The sequence below is a fragment of the Lissotriton vulgaris genome, chromosome 7 (genome assembly GCF_964263255.1).
Source record: "Lissotriton vulgaris chromosome 7, aLisVul1.2, whole genome shotgun sequence".
In the NCBI taxonomy this organism is placed as follows: domain Eukaryota; kingdom Metazoa; phylum Chordata; class Amphibia; order Caudata; family Salamandridae; genus Lissotriton; species Lissotriton vulgaris.
In genome coordinates, this window is record NC_141695.1 from 1,007,482,682 (window position 1) to 1,007,499,841 (window position 17,160).

The window sequence follows — 17,160 nt, forward strand, 5'->3', positions numbered from 1 at the left end:
TTTGAGGAGCTAAAAATAAAGTTGTTTATAAGCATCCATTGACCATCTGCGTAGAGGCAGTGGTCCTATTTTGATGTGTATTGGTATTTCAGAAAATACAGTTTTAGTATCATCTGTGTATCATTGATGTAACTGTAGCACGTTAGGCAAAGGATTTGAGGTCTAGTAACGGCCAGAGGAAAACTTTGATCAATAGTAGTTAGAGATATTACAGACTATGTGCTTTAAATGGGTGATATTATGGAGGGATACCAAGATGATGCTACATGTGCTGGATAGATACGAGGATATACAGTTTAAGGTACACCCTCAGAGGCCTACTTACTTTTGCTTTAGCACCAGTAATTGGTGTTGCTCCACATCAAAAGAGGTAGACTGATCCCGAAGTATTAATAAAGTCTCTCCATTTCTATCCACAATTATCTTCAAGTCATCCTATATGGATAGTAGAGTAGATATAATTGCTACTCCGATTATTCATGCACGGATAAGATTTACTTGTAGGTATTATTTTATACGTATTGGTATTCATTTGTTTTTATTTCTAAAATGTCTCTAATTGGCAAACGAATGTACTGTGCACAAAAAAAGTTTTAGAGTTAGTTCTAAAAAGTATACTTTTTCTTCAATAGCAATTACAAATTTGTCCCAAAAATAACTCAGGTGAGCCCCTATTTCTCATTTAGTCTTAGAATTGTGCTACATTTGCCCCAAAATATATTGAGCATGTATCGTAATTACATTATTCATATATGTCCTCCCATTATTGCCTTTGTGCCTCGAAATTGCCTTATGTTGGAGTTATTTGATGTTACTTGCTACACTTATAAGGAGGCGCTGCTACCACACTTCTGCGGATGGTCACACCACAAAAATAAAAATGTGGGTTTTGCTAACCTGAGGTACATTCATTCAGTCAGAATTAGGATGGGACAATGATTCAGTGTTCACCACCTGCCTTTAAGACAAACTCATACTTCTTAGCTGTGCTCCCTATGTTCGTAGTTTTCAGTCTTGATCTCCTCTTTAAATATTTCGACATTTCAGTTCTGTGCTCGGTTTGTCATGCATTTAAAAACTCCTTTAGTTCACAAACATGATTTAAATCACACATTTTCAGACATCACAGTGATAATAACAACGGCCCTCATTCATTAACTGTATGAGTGGTCAAAATTGCTGCATACACGTTTACGATAATATCATTGTAATAATGTTTGCATAAACGGAAGACCTGTGCTCGAAGCATTACAAGTCCTGTCTCTAAAGGACTTTCAACAAAGAAGCGAATTAATTTCACATTATAACCCTATCAGCAAGGCTAGACTATCAGCATGACAGGCACTAATGAGCTACTTTCTTCTGCATACCTTTATTAGGAAGCTTGTATAATGTGCCAGGTGTAGGCAATAATTGATCACTGAAGTATAATAGAGCCAAGCTGTTCCTCTATTTCAGTTTTAATTACTGAGCTTTTCCGTTGTGTGTTATGTTTCAAGCCCTAGTTTCAGTATATTGCACTTGTCATTTATCCCACTCATTTAAATTCATTGTACACTGTGAGGGGAACAGGATGTGTTCATCAGGAGCTGACACCAATACAAAGTACTTTAGGTACGTGCACGTTGACTGCTGTAATAACCATACTAAATCGTACATCTTCATGGTTCCAAGGCACTGAATGCCTGCTTGAAGATTCCGTATAAGGACAGAGGTGTGATTCCATCACTGATGTCATCAATTATGTCATTTGTGATATCATCAGAAATGGAACTTAACATTCCATGAGTGTTATAATAGGTGTAGTCATAAACAATGCATGGCAAGGGCACATGTTTTAGTTAGTTGACTAAACTAACACTAGTGAGTTTCAGAGGTTTTCAGTTTTAAAACACTAGTTCCGATCTCATTTCAATATCTAACTATGTTTACAATGTTACAACAAAGCACAAAATATACAGATCCTATCTTTCTCATTTGGAACAGTATATATCCACCTACCCTTTGATAGCAGATGCTTTCTGTGAAACTGTATATTATCCCTTAGCACATTGACAGTTTTTAATAAAAACGTATTTATTACTTTTCTGTGGGGCACAAAAACTGCACATCTTTCAAAGTGAAGCTTTTGAAATCTCTCATCTTTGGTACAAGGATGGTCCCACGAATATGTAAATTGAAGCAATCCATGCGCGGACCATGCAGGTAAGAGTGGTGTAGGAGGGAGAGTCAACTGACAATGACGAGGAAACTTAAATTTTTAAAAAACACACCAAACCTGGCACTCGCCGCATTGCCGAGTTGGTGCTGCCACCAGCACCAGGTGAGTGTTTTTCTTTTTTTATTTACGTTTCCATCGTGGTCGTCTGTAGACTCCAACCCCCCTGCCTCACCGCTCTTAAATGCAGGGTCCGCGCCTGCTTTTCTCAAATTCTTTGCCTAATAACCCCTCCATTCTAGTGTGAATTCCCTTGAAAACAATTGCGTTCCTTTTTCTCAACAACTCCAAATCCGCCTAGCATCACTATTTAATGCATTTTACTGACTTACAATGTTATTTATATCTTTATATATATATATATATTGTTATTGAGTCATATTTTTGGTCTTTTAAAGCAAATCTTAGCATTAAATAGAAAAATGTACTGATATTTGCCTGCTCATTTGTATGTTCTCAGTTTCTTTAAAGTTCATGGCTCATAACTGTCCTTCATATAGGTGAATTTGACTGGCGTGTTCTTGTTTCATGTTATGACTAACAACTGAACAATGGATTTTCCTAACTAAGTGACCCCTTGTTCTTGGACCTAATTAAAAAAGTGTCACCCAAGCATGGGTCCCACCTGAGATCAGGATTTCAGTTCAGAAAAATTACAAATCAAGAGGGTACAATGAAATGTGATTGCAGTTTGAAAAGGTGCATATTACATACTCTTCGGATGGATGAAGGGTGAAATATTTCTTGACTGAATATTGATCCTCGAGCCAATCTTTGATGTATTCCCACTCACCTACTAACTTCCGAGGTTAATCAATTGCTTATCATTCCTTGTAACATCTGTTATCTCCTTCTAAAGCTTCACCATTTACTGCAACGCCATTTCCATTTATACCCTTGTCTCTTGAAGTTAGGTTTTGATGTGTGTGTTTTTTTAACCAAATCTTAGTCCTAAATGCTGATTTGTTTTCTTATAAATCAGGGCTCTAGAATGCCTTCAGACATCATCTACAATCAGCTTTTAAATAACTGTTTTCGAAGACCTATTGTGGACTGCTGTGGACAAGATCAACATTGTGGGCTTTGGGTCGGCTCATTGCTTATTAGAGGTTGCCATAGCTTGGCTTTCTTGTCGATCATGTTTGCTTGCTACTTATTTGATGGGGTTACTTCCTCTTCCTGTGTTTATCTTTCGCCTGTAGGATAGCTTATTTACCACTGTTTTGGTTGAATGTGTTGTATGTTTCCTTGGCAGCCATTCGGGAAACTACTTTATTTTCTTTTTCTTTCAGCAATGCATGGGATTGCATGTCTTTCCTGCTCTCGCCGGTGTGGTTTCTACCCCCTCAAATCCCCAGCACGTGTGCTCTCAGTAGTGCACTTCCTGCTTTCCATTTGCCTTCTCTTCCCTAATGTTTTTTTGAAGCTTTTTTAATATTTCAAACTCTTTCCCTGCAACAGCTCCTCCTTGTTCTCCTGCCCTCCCATCCACTCACCTTTGCTCCTGCCCTAGGCAGTGTTGATGTGTTCTCTCTCCAATCCCAACCCCATTGCTCTCATCCCTCCCTTTTCTTTTTTTTCTTCAATTTACTTTTTTTGAGGCTACATTGACCACTTGAATATGCACACTTTTTCTACTTTTAATGTACTGCTCCAAAATGAAAGACGTTTATCTCTTTGCCAATGCAGTACAGCTTTGGCAAAAGGCAAAATGCTGAGTTGCACCTTTTAAGGAATGACCAATTGCTTATTTTACCTTGATCGCATTTTACAGATTTGCGAAGTCAGATCTGTTTGCAAATGCCCACAAATGGTGGTAGGACTTTCTAGTTCCCCATACATTTTTCAGCAAAATATTATCTTAGGTCAATTCATGAGTCAATGCCTGCCTGTTTAGAGATTTTAGAAGGGTCGGAGTTCAACAAAACTACTTTTCAGAGGTAGACATGGCACATAGCAACAATAATAGGACGCCTCTTCCAGTCTCACAACAGTTTGAAAGTAAATAGATTATTGCAGAAAGAAAGCAGAGCCATCAGATGTACAGCCGGCAGGGAAGTTGGCGGGCTACATGGGTCTGGTAATTCCTAATCGATGGCGAGTATTACTTATTTATTAATATATTTATTTTATATACATTATTGCAACAAGCTGTTCAAAAGATGAAAAAACAATATAAATGCAAGACTATTACATGACAAACTATATCCCCTCACTTATAAAATATTACACATGATTTGTGCACATTTTGAGAAGTAGAGCATACCTGTAAATGATGCATGCAGTGCTCTGACAAGTACTGCAATTGTTTATGTCCTGCCCAGTATGATACGAGTTGCGCCTGGAATGGAAAACATAAATGTATTTGAATGTACTGAGTTTGATTTCCAAGAAACAATGGTAGACATTTGTATCGAATAGACCTGAAGCAAAAAGGCAAGTTAAATGTTTTCTCTTGCTGATGGATACTTTTAACCACTGATTTCTCACTGCAAATTCCTCAACCTAGAATACTCCTCAGACGCCAAACTAGATCTGGAAAAATGTTTCCAGCAATTCTCTAATGCACCGACAGGTGGTACCATGCTCCTCTGCACTGCCTCTGTACCACCACAGAAGTGATGGAGTGGAGCCGCATATAAGCACCACCCTTGAGCTTTGATGTCAGTACCTTTTTTGCGCATCTTCCTACTCAGATCCGGAGGTCCACTCCCACATTTTGTTGGTTTACAACGCCTCCTAAAATTAATCCAGTATGCTAGGGAACAATGTCTCCACCTAAAACTACAGGTTTGAAACCATGCCACGACTGCAGGAAACAGATGTCGGCCACAGACCTCTACAAGGTGTGTCTCTGGAGTTTTGGACTCAGAGCATGACTGAAAGTCATAAGATAAGTGTGCCCTCATGTATAAGAAGGGGATACGAGATTGAGAAGCAATGCTGTTCAGCTCTGAAAATAAGGAGAAGTTTTGACCTTTTGGAAAGTCCTGCTTCAGGTTAGAATGGAGACTTGCATTTGCTCCCAGGACAATTCAATGAGAAGTTTGCTTTATGGTGGAAATAATCTGATGAATCTAAATCGAAGTCTAAGTGTAAACATAAAAAGCAAAGAAGGACTCAACCCCATTCTTTCACTCCATATCCAAAGAAAGGGCTCTAGGTCATCAAAATGCCAGCTGATCCACCTTGGGGTACCCTGCCACGCATCCCTTTCCTCACTTAATCCTGGTGTACTTTGATTTTCTGTCACCCTTAGCGATGCCACAGCAGTTCAAGGCCATAAAGAGGTAATGCTGCAGATTTTTGCTACATTTCTAGCTCTTTCTGACACACCTTCAGGCCCCAAGGACCTGCAAAGGTCTCCAGTTGGGTTCCCATCAGCGGATTCTTCCCCGGCGCACTCTGGCCCCTTAATACCAGGTCTTGTACATACTCCAATACATATGTCTACTCTTGCTCCAGGACTAGCATGTAACTTTTCTTTTCGATGCTGCTACCAGACCATCACTGCCAGAACAGAATCCACTGCTGATTCTGATATCTGAACCTAAAATGTCTTCAGCCCAATCCACTAATGTCATGCTATGAAATTACTAGAGCGCAATCAATCATCATACAGCCTGACCCTGTACCAGTGTCTCTACCAGGGTGGCTGCTTCTGTAAAGGTTACCGTATCTTTTTTGGCTCTGACAATGAACACGGTACACTGCTATAGGGAATAGAGGTAGGAATAGGAATGGTGATCTCCCCATAGGAGAATAGGCAGGTGACCAGGCTTCAAAGCTCCCTACTCCACAGAGTCTGGTGGTTTAGGCTTCAATCAGCTAAGTGAACCCTAAATTATTCCACATGACTCCTCTGGATAGGGAGTCCAAAGGGATTGGCATTTTTCTTCTCAGCTAGCATGGCACTGAAATTGGTGAATTTGATCTTTTTGTTGGTTCGCTATACGCATACCCTCTGAGATATGGCCATTTAGATGTTGGCTGTAGACCTGGAAGATCTCATGTCCTCTCTGGCTCAAACATTACATGATGGTCAGGACACAGCCAAATATGTAATTCATGCTTGGGTAGATACTACTGATTGCCTGTGCTCAGCCCCCAAGTGTGTACGTATTTCATTGGATTTCTGGATACTTTCAAGCCTCTCTTATGGTTATGCCATTTGATGACACATCTTTTTGGTGAAAAAGCTTCTTCAGCTCTGGAGCATGCTACAGGACAGTAGAACGACAATGTGCTCCCTGGATCTTTTGTTCTCTGCCAGTTAGTTCCCACATAAATTAAGAAAATTCAGAAGCTACTCCAGAAGGTTTGTATATAGACTGGGGCAGTTGCCCAGCGGTTACAGTACTAGTGATGTGGGTCTAGCAGGCAGTGTACATGCCAGCAGGGGCACCAGTATTCCCATAGCCCTTGTCCTGCGGCAACAATCACTAAGATGCCTATGTTTGCCTTTAGAGGTGCACACTCATCCTGTGGGGGAAAGCAGGGTTTGATATTTCCTCACAGGGTGGTGATCCACCACAGTCGACAAATGAGCAATATGGCAATGCCCTATCCTTTCTTTTTTCCCACCAAATATTCCCTTCACATTCGACTCACTTTCAGACAAGCACCTCTCCATTCTGTTAGAAGAGGTGGTGAGTATTTCTCTCTAAAGGGGTTATTGAACGTTTTCCCTACTCGGAAAGAGTAGAGAACTTTTATTCTTGCTATTTTTTTCTGCAGAGAAAGCATGGATCCTCCAGCCAATATAGGCCCTTCGACCTCTGAATGCTTTCCGGCAGATGAATAAATTCAGAATACTCACTCCAGAACAGGCCTCGGCTGCTCTGGGCTTTGAGGACCAAATGGGGCCAATGGACCTGCAGAAGCCATATTTTCATATAGCCATTCTGCAGTCCCAAAGACATTAACTAAAGTTGAAAGTCAGCCAGGAGCATTTCCAGTTTTCAGTGCTCCTCGTCGGCCAAACCAGCGCCCTTTGAGTGTTCATGAAAGTGATGACAGTGTTCGTGGCTCACCGTCGGAGCTTGGGGATCTCAGTTTTCCCCTACATCGATGACTGACTGTTGAAGACTAAAAAAACATTTGAACCCACTCCACAGACACTCACCTGCGGAGGTACTACTTTGTTTCTATTTTAAGCTGACAAACAAGTTGGAAGAATGCTCTTAATGGTGGATGCTCTACATAATGCAGATTCCTCACTGTACTTTCACCTTCCTGTTCTTTGAAATGGCCTTTTTTCGTCCATTTAAAAAGGTCCAGTTTTAGAGATCAGGACACTTTTTTTTTTTAAACGTAGTTTATTGGGTTTTATACAAACATCATACATGTTACATTCAATCCTTCAGTTATCCAGTTAGTTCAGTCCCCGGTCCAGAATGTAATCCCACTATCTTTTATACAGTAGGAGAAAATAATAGAAGAAAATGCAATCTCCACATTGTATTGGAAACCCTAATGACGATAAACAGTTCTCAATTCTTTTATCATCCCAACATCCCCCCAACTTGTGTTGCGAATCCTCCCCTCCCCCCCATGTTGCTGGTGTGTACTATCTCACGGATCTATACAGTCGTGTGGGAACAGGAGTCACTACGTATGCAGCCTCTAGTTATACCTGTCCTAGTTCGGGGTACCCGCCAATTCTACAATCACCTCATTGTCTTCTCCTATCTGGTAGTCCTGCAGTGCTTGTACTAATGTGTCCCAAGCCGCTGCCATCTCTAATGCCCTACCTGTGTTTAATCGTCGGGCCAGTTGGTATCTAAGCGTGCTCTCACTTGTCGCCCACTTCACAATTTCAGTCCTCCATTTCTCACTGCTAGGACCCACCATCGCTTTCCATCGTCTTGTTATTTCTCGTTTCGCTAGTAATAGTCCCATATCTATAAATTTACTTTTTCGATGTGTGGGGAAACCAATGCAGTATACCAGTGGCTATATCAAAGGTTAGCTGTTGCTCCGTAATGGTGTTCAGTATCTCTCCTACCTCCTTCCAATAGTCCCCCATCTCAGGGCAAGACCAAAGCATATATGCAGTAGGTCAGCACCTGTTCTCGTACAGCGAGGGCACGCCGCTTCCTGCACCTGAAACTATTTCTGAATTTTCTTTGGTGTCAAATAGGCTCTATGAAGAATATAAAAATGTACTAGCTGGAATCTCACGTTTCTTGTGCTCTTCCAGGCTCTGCGCATGATCTGTGACCATGCCGGGACAGGAATGGGCTTTCCTATGTCAACTTCCCATTTTTCTCTCAACACCTCCAAGGGAGCTAATCCCTCATTGAGCATCCTAGAGTAAAGGCACGTGACCGCTTTGAAAGTCCCAGCCGCAATCATAATATATTGGCATGCCATGGTCGTCTCAGGTTTCGCTAGCCCCTCCCTCCAGTGTAATTGGAGTGCCCTAGTTAGCGTGGCGTGCAATTGGAATCCCCCCCTCGGCAATTCGAATCTCTCCTGCAATGTCTGAAAGTGCAACAAGGCCCCGTCTTCGTACAGGTCCCCTATTATTTGGATTCCTGCATCTTCCCATTCCAGTAGTGGAGTCCAGTCACCCCCATGCAGGAGCACTGCTATCATTCCTAGAGGGATCTCAGGTGCATATGGATGTCGCTCTGCCGCCCCCGCGCCGCACGGCCACCAGCTGCTGCGTGTGTTCCCCTCTGCCTGCCTTCTGCCTCGCTGACGCCGTGGTCGCTCCCCTCTGGTTTCCCAGTTGTTTTGCCCTAAATTTGTGCTTGTCTGTTTCTGCCGTCTGCTCGCGTATTTTGCTGTTTTTCCTTGTTTTGCCCTAAATTTGTGCTTGTCTGTTTCTGCCGTCTGCTCGCGTATTTTGCTGTTTTTCCTCGTTTTGCCCGTAATTTGTGCTTGTCTGTTTCTGCCGTCTGCTCGCGTATTTTGCTGTTTTTCCTTGTTTTGCCCGTAATTTGTGCTTGTCTGTTTCTGCCGTCTGCTCGCGTATTTTGCCGTTTTTATTTGTTTTGCCCTAAATTTGTGCCTGTTAATTTCTTTGTATCCCCTGTGCCGTGTCCAGTTTCCTTCCTGATTGGCCGCCTACCTCGCCGCCCTCCGCTCTCGCTTCCCGCCACCGACATTGGCCCCGCCCCTTTTTCTCTTCTGTTCCCTCCCCGCTCCCGCCTCCCAGCTGCTCCGCCCACCCGCGCACTTCGCCTTAAATGGCGACCGTGCGGACGCGCAGCGGTCACGCGCAGCGGGCGCGCCGATTGTGCGCCGAAGGCGCGCCAAAGGTATGCCCGTCTACGCCCGTCCGCGACCGGATCGCGACCAGCGCCAGGACCCCTGGCCCACGAAGACCCCGACCGACCCGCCTGACGTACTCCGCCGCCGCCCTCACCGCTCTCAACACCGGCCGACTCCCAGAATGCCATCAAGCCTCTCCACGACGTACCCACGGACCCTTCAGCTGCCACGCCTGCAAGTTCACCTGCATCCGGACCTGCCTCGCACCAGCACCCACCAAGCCGAACACCAGCAGTACCCACCTCAAGTGCATCCTGCTCAACACCCGCTCCATCCACAGACATGCCATCGAACTCTGGAACCTCCTCGACACCACAGCTCCAGACGTTGCCTTCCTCACGGAGACCTGGATGAACGCCTCTTCAGCTCCCGACATCGCCATCGCCATCCCAGAGGGCTACAAGATCGTCCGGAGGGACCGAAACGCCAACCAGATGGGAGGAGGCATCGCCATCATCCACAGGAGCACCATCCGTCTCACGACCAGCACCGACAACTCCCTGACCACCGCCGAACACCTGCATTTCCAGATCCACACCAACCCGAACACCACCCTCAGAGGCACCCTGATCTACCGACCCCCTGGACCACGCACACAATTCAGCGAGGACATCGCCGACTTCGTCAGCCCACATGCCCTCCCCTCCGCTGACTACATCCTCCTGGGAGACCTCAACTTCCATCTGGAGAACAACAACGACCGCAACACCAGCACCCTGCTCGACAACCTCACCAACCTGGGACTCAAGCAACTGGTGTCCACCCCCACCCACCTCGCCGGACACACACTCGACGCTGTCTTCTCATCCAGCAAGGACATCAACTTCAGCCACACCACAGAGCTTCAATGGACGGACCACAGCTGCGTCCACTTCACCTTCAAGAAAACAACGACCCACCACCACCAGCAACAGACCGCCCGCAGAAGCTGGAACAAGATCACAGCAGACCAGCTCGCCACCTCCCTGAGCCAGCACCCTCCTGCCAGCTCAGCGAACCCCAGCCAGGCCGCCGACAACCTCACGAAGTGGATCAGCAACTGCGCGGACGAACTCGCCCCACTGAGGACCCCGCCCAGCAGACCCGGCAGCAAGAAAGCCCCATGGTTCACCGACGAACTCAAGAGCTCCAAGAAGAACTGCCGAGCCCTCGAGAAAGTCTGGAGAAGGGAACCGACACCGGACAACAGGACCTCCTTCAAACTTGCCACCCGGAAACACCACCAGCTGATCCGCGCCGCCAAGAAAACAGCATTCAAGGACCGGTTGGACAACAACACACACAACTGCAAGGAACTCTTCAACATCGTCAAAGAGCTTTCCAACCCCAGCGCAGGAAACAACGACATCACCCCATCGCAAGACCTCTGCAACTCCCTGGCTTCATACTTCCACAACAAGATCGCGGACATACACAACAGCTTCAACAACCAACCAACGCACACCATGACCGAACAACCACCCCCCACCACCACCCTCCGCGCCTGGACCCCGATCAGCACCGAAGACACCATCCGCACGATGAACTCCATCCACTCCGGATCACCGACCGACCCCTGCCCTCACCACGTCTTCAACAAAGCCGACGCTGTCATCGCACCCCACCTCCGAGACATCATCAACACATCCCTCGACACCACCATCTTCCCCGAGAGCTGGAAACACGCCGAACTCAGCGCCCTACTCAAGAAACCAACAGCGGACCCCACCGACCTCAAGAATTACCGCCCCATCTCGCTCCTCCCGTTTCCAGCCAAAGTCATCGAGAAGACCGTCAACAAGCAGATGGCCGCTTTCCTCGAGACGAACGGATCCCTCGACCCCTCACAGTCCGGCTTCCGAGCCAACCACAGCACCGAGACCGCCCTCATCGCCGCCACCGACGACATCCGAGCCCTGATGGACAATGGAGAAACAGCGGCCCTCATCCTCCTAGACCTCTCCGCGGCATTCGACACGGTCTGCCACCGCACCCTAGTACGGCGCCTCAGCAACGTCGGAATCCAGGACAAGGCGCTGGAGTGGATCACCTCCTTCCTCGACGGGAGAACACAGAGAGTCCGCCTACCACCGTACAAGTCAGAGGCCACCGAAGTCATCTGCGGCGTCCCCCAAGGATCATCTCTGAGCCCCACCCTCTTCAACGTCTACATGAGCCCCCTCGCGGCCATCGTACGCAAACACAACCTCAGCATAATCTCCTACGCCGACGACACCCAGCTGATCCTCTCCCTGACCAACGACCCCGCCGCCGCCAGAGCCAACCTGCACGAAGGGATGAAAGAGGTAGCCGAGTGGATGACGACCAGCCGCCTGAAACTGAACTCGGACAAGACGGAGGTCCTCATCCTGGGCTCCTCTCCCTCCGCCTGGGACGACTCCTGGTGGCCTCCCGCCCTGGGCACCGCACCCAAACCGACAGACCATGCACGCAACCTGGGCTTCATCCTGGACTCCTCCCTCTCCATGACCAGGCAAGTCAACAACGTCTCCTCGGCATGCTTCAACATCCTACGCATGCTACGGAAGATCTTCTGGTGGATCCCCACCGAGACCAGGAAGACCGTCACCCAGGCCCTCGTCACCAGCCGACTGGACTACGGCAACGCCCTCTACGCCGGGACCACCGCCAAGCTCCAGAAGAGACTCCAGCGGATCCAGAACGCCTCAGCCAGACTCATCCTCGACATCCCACGAACCAGCCACATCTCCGGACATCTGCGAGACCTTCACTGGCTCCCCGTCAACAAAAGAATCACCTTCCGCCTCCTCACCCACGCACACAAAGCCCTACACGACCAAGGCCCGAGCTACCTCAACAGCCGAGTCAACTTCTACGCTCCCAAACGCCACCTCCGATCAGCCAACCACGCCCTCGCCGCCGTCCCCCGCATCCGAAGAGCGACTACAGGAGGAAGGTCCTTCTCCCACCTGGCCGCCAAGACCTGGAACTCCCTCCCGACCGACCTGCGCCTGACCCAAGACCACCTCTCCTTCAGGAAGAAGCTGAAGACCTGGCTGTTCGAGCAGTAGCGGCTCCCCCCCCCCCAGCGCCTTGAGACCCCACGGGTATGTAGCGCGCTTTATAAGTGTCACTGATTGATTGATTGATTACGCTGCTAGCGATTCCAGCATAGTCTCAGTGTTTTCTCCTCCATGAACAGACCCTTAAGATCCAGTTTCTGCTGCATCACTATGTAGGACAGTACATGGCGTGGTATGCCCCTGCCTCGCTGCTGATCCGGACCCCTAAATTCTTTCGCCACTGCCTGCGTTAGAACCTGGAATTGGGCCGCCAGTAATACAGCTCAAAATCCAGGACCGCTAGTCCTCCCTCAGTTTTGGGTCTAATAAGCATCGCCAACGCTACCCGGCGTCTGCTCATCCCCCACAAGAAACTCACTATGAGTGACTGCAACAGTTTAAACATTGAACAAGGGATCCACATCGGGAGAGTCCTGAAGAAGTACAGAAGTCGGGGGAGCGCTATCATTTTTAACAGCGCTATTCGCCCCGTCACCGATAGAGCGACTGTGGCCCAAAAGGCCATGCTACTCTTCAATGCCCTCAAGCCACGTCCCACATTACCTTTTAGCATATCGGCTACCGTATGATAGATATGTACTCCCAGGTATTTCAGACAGGTGGGTTCCCACCTCACCTCCCTTTCAGTAATCGGCTGGGGTTCTCCCTGTCTTATTGGGAACAGGCACGTTTTCAACCAGTTCACCTTCAACCCTGATACAATGCCAAAATCCGAAAACAAAGATCCAGCTCTCATCAGCGCCCCACCGGCATTATCGAGGAACAGCAGCGGGTCATCAGCGTACAAGGAAATGTACTGCCGACTTCCTCTACACCACAGCCCATCAGAGTGGCTTCCTAATCGAACCTTCACCTCCACGGCTCCACCGCCAATGCGAACAGCAAAGGGGACAACGAGCATCCCTGTCTCGTGCCTCGATTCACTGGGTACTGTGTGGAGATCAGCGACCCAACGAGCACTCTAGCTACAGCCGATGTGTAGAGCACTTTCATTCAACTGATAAAGCCGGGCCCGAGGCCAAAACGCCCCATCGTGATGTATAAATAAAGCCATTCCAGGCTGTCAAAAGCCTTCTCAATGTCCACCGATAACACCATTGGCCGTGGGGCCTCTGGCTGGTCTTCTTCAAGCAACCTCACTAATCTCCTGATGTTCGTGAATGTGTTCCTCGTTTGGATGAAACCAGCCTGATCTTCATGGACCAGTGTGGTCATACTTTGTAGCAGTCGGGTCGCCATTATACTGCTCAGTATCTTATAGTCGGTTGTCAGCATCGACAAAGGACGGTAGGAGGCCGGGTCTGTCCCCTCCCTCCCTGGTTTTAAGAGGGGAATCATTAAGGCCTCTCGCATCGAAGCAGGCAACCTGCCCAGCTCCTTTGCCTCTCTATAAACTTCTAGGAGTCTTGGTGCCAGTGTATCTATATATTGGGAGTAGAACTCTATCGGCAACCTGTCAACTCCCGGCGTTTTATTTCTAGCCATGCGTTTAATAGCACTTCTAATTTTGTTTAATTCTATATCTCGGCCAAGGCATGTCGCCTGTTCCGGATCCAGTTCTGACAATGAAAGACCCTCCAAAAAGGAGCCAATTTCCAGGTCTCTCGCCACCAGTGAACTCTTGTAGAGCTCTTCATAGTAGCACAGAAAATGCTGCAGGATCCCATTCTGGGTGTACACCCACTCCCCGTCATCGTCAACCAGAGCCAAAACAGGGGAGCCCCTCTTGGTCGGGTTGGCCAGCCAGGCTAGCAGCGTCCCCGCCCTGTCTCCCTCCTCATGAGCTCCTTTAGTATAGGCCTTATAGTCATAGCAGCATAACCTTTCTATTCCTGCAGCGACCTCTTCCTTCGCAGCCTTGATCTCCTCCGGAAGCTCAGGTTGAGTAGATCGCGCCAACTGTGCCTTATGCAGTTTAGTCTCGGCTCACTCTAGGTCCTGGAGGAGCACCTTCCGCACTCCTGCGTGTTTCCCTATGTACATGCCCCTGATCACCTCCTTAAAAGCATCCCACTCAATCGCCCTTGTGGAGGCAGAGCCAGTATTCTCTGCAAAATATTGGGTGATCCCCTCGCTCACTTCTCTCTGGAAAATCGGGTCTTCCAGTGTCTCAGGGTGGAGCCTCCAAGTGCATGGTGAATAACAGTGGATTATGGTCGGAGATCGTTCTGGCCAAGTATTCAGTTCGTACTACACTGGGCAGTACCGTTGGGCAACATAGCACCGCATCTAATCGGGCATGAAGATCGTGCATCCCGGAGTAATAAGAATAATCCCGGTCTAGTGGGTGATGCATGCGCCAGGCATCCACCAGATTCCACCTATTCTGCCAGTCCTGTCTGCCTTTAGTCAGTCTGTGTATCGGTGAGTCAGCTAATGGGGGGTGCGACCTATCCAGCGATATATCTGTTATGGAGTTGAAATCTCCACCAATTATCAAGGAGCTCGCAAGATAGGATGCCAGCGTGCCAGAAAGTTGTGTCAGAAAACCTAGTTGATCTACATTAGGTGCATAAAGGCTACAGAACGCTACATCCCTGCCCCTAAGTCTTCCCTCTATGGCCATAAATCTGCCGGAAGGGTCTATTGTCTGCCGCGTGAGTTGGAAAGGACCCCAGCATGTATCCAGATTAGAGCCCCTCGTGCAAACGCTGAATAGGTGGTATTATATACCTGCCCCCTCCACCGTCTTTGTAATGCCAAGCCCTCCTCTTTAGTCAAATGGGTTTCTTGGAGCAATGCTATGTGGACCCCTCTGCGAACTAGATATGCATGAATCTTGTGGCGACGTGTCATAGTATGTAGGCTCCTCACATTCCAGGTAATACAACGTAAATCACCGGTATCTCCCATTCCCCACAAGTAAAATCTGCTTGTCGGACCATACATTTGCTTCTACACCGGTCAACATCCTCCCCCAACTGTGTCCCCCACTAATCCACCTGCCCCTCCCCCCGAACAGGACCTAGTAACGTGCTGCTAGCTCCCATCCAAACCAATAACAATTGTAACACATTCCTAAGCCCATCAGGCATCACTGAAGGCACGCCATAAGGGCAATGAGGGGGACCAGGCGCCAACGGGCTGCCGCCCAGTGTCCGTGTCCTTCTCGTTATCAGCGGAGCCCCGGAGAAATAAGAACTAAAGCGATCCCTCCTCCCCCAACTCATAGTCCCTGGGTGGAACCTACTATAAGAAGTCCGGTTTGTCAGTGGTGACATCATCAACACAGTCCAGCAGCCATTTTAGTTCCCATCCAACATGCCTCCTGCTGTTGATGGTGTAACCTTCGGCAAATGCACACTGTCTACCTCCGAATGTTCAGTATCGGTGCGTTTGCCATCCTTCACTGAGTCCGACCCTCCCAGTGATGTTCCTTCATGTGTCCCCAACAAGGCTGATGCTACCTCGAGCACATCTCGACGTTCCGCTTCTGTTTGTTGTAGCGAGGGCCTCCGCAGTCTGTTTCGAAGTCTCCTCGATTTTCTCTGAGGCAATTGAATTGAAATCCGCTGCGTTCCATGGTCGGTGTCCTCCTTCCCAGCTCTGTATAACTCCAGCCAAGCACAGGCCTCATCAGGGGTTTCATGAAAATATGTTTTCCCGTTAACAATTACCCTCAGCTTAGCCGGAATTTGCAGGGAGTATTGGAGACCCTCAGTTCGCAGCTCCCTCTTAACGGCTAGGAAGGAGGATCGACGTCATTGTGTTTCGTACGTGTAGTCAGGGAACAAGTTAACTTTACTGTTCCCCACGTAGTAGGGACCATTTGTCTGTGCTTTCTGCAGTAACAAGTCTCTATCACGGAAATGCAATAGCCTTGCTACCAATGGTCTCGGAGGTCGGCCCTGCTGGGGTGGACGGGCCGGAATTCTATGCACTTGTTCTAGAGTGTAGAAAGTAGAGAGGCCTTTGGGCGCTACCACAGTTCTGAGCCAGTTCTCGAGGTATTGCAGCATGTCTGTCCCTTTCGCTTTTTCCGGCAGGCCCACTACTCGGATGTTGTTTCGACGATTACGTCCTTCAGCGTCCTCGGCCCGCGTCTCTACTGCTCCTATGCGATCTAGAACATTCGTCATTGTGGCCTTGAGGTCTTTCTGCAGAGGTTCAATGGTGCAGTGCCGCTTGGGAGTCCGCTGTCCCTGCCAGGATTTTATCCAGCTGATGCTTTAACTGTGGGTCGTCTAGCTGCTCATGTTCTTCCTGTTCCTCTGGACCCGACGATTCAGCGTCCGCTAGTTGTTGAGCTCCATCTTTTTTCCCTTTTGACTTGCCCTTGGTCCAACACCGGTGGACGGGGGCTCTCTCGCCCTCCTGGCCCGCTGTGTGTATGTGCCCCGCACCAGGGAGGATCCCCGGCTCCTTTACTCGCCAGACCAGGCTTTCTGATAGCTGTTCTCCTCGTGGGGCGTCTGCAGTAATCTGCCGCAGCGTCCGACAGGTGTCCGGCGCTACGTAGTGAAACCACAAGTCAGCTTTGAGTTTCAATTCTTCAGAAGTCCCTCACCTCTTTTCGAGCTATAGTAACCGTCCTCTAGGTGTCCGGGTATCAGCGCAACTAACTGTCCCTGCGCTCACGGTCTTCCACCAGTTTCAGCTGCTTCGCCGATCTGCGAT

The 17,160-nt window shown here is 48.2% G+C and overlaps 2 protein-coding genes across 2 annotated transcripts in view; one reads left to right on the forward strand and one right to left on the reverse strand.

The window, feature by feature from the left end:
- Positions 1-17,160, forward strand: part of DOCK2 (dedicator of cytokinesis 2) — a 2,333,210-nt gene that overhangs the window by 1,291,028 nt on the left and 1,025,022 nt on the right. The window lies entirely within an intron of this gene.
- Positions 1-17,160, reverse strand: part of INSYN2B (inhibitory synaptic factor family member 2B) — a 119,856-nt gene that overhangs the window by 90,765 nt on the left and 11,931 nt on the right. The window contains exon 2 of the mRNA XM_086931426.1: positions 4,485-4,559. Within this exon, the coding sequence (XP_086787552.1) occupies positions 4,485-4,559 (75 nt within the window). The remainder of the gene's footprint in view (positions 1-4,484; positions 4,560-17,160) is intronic.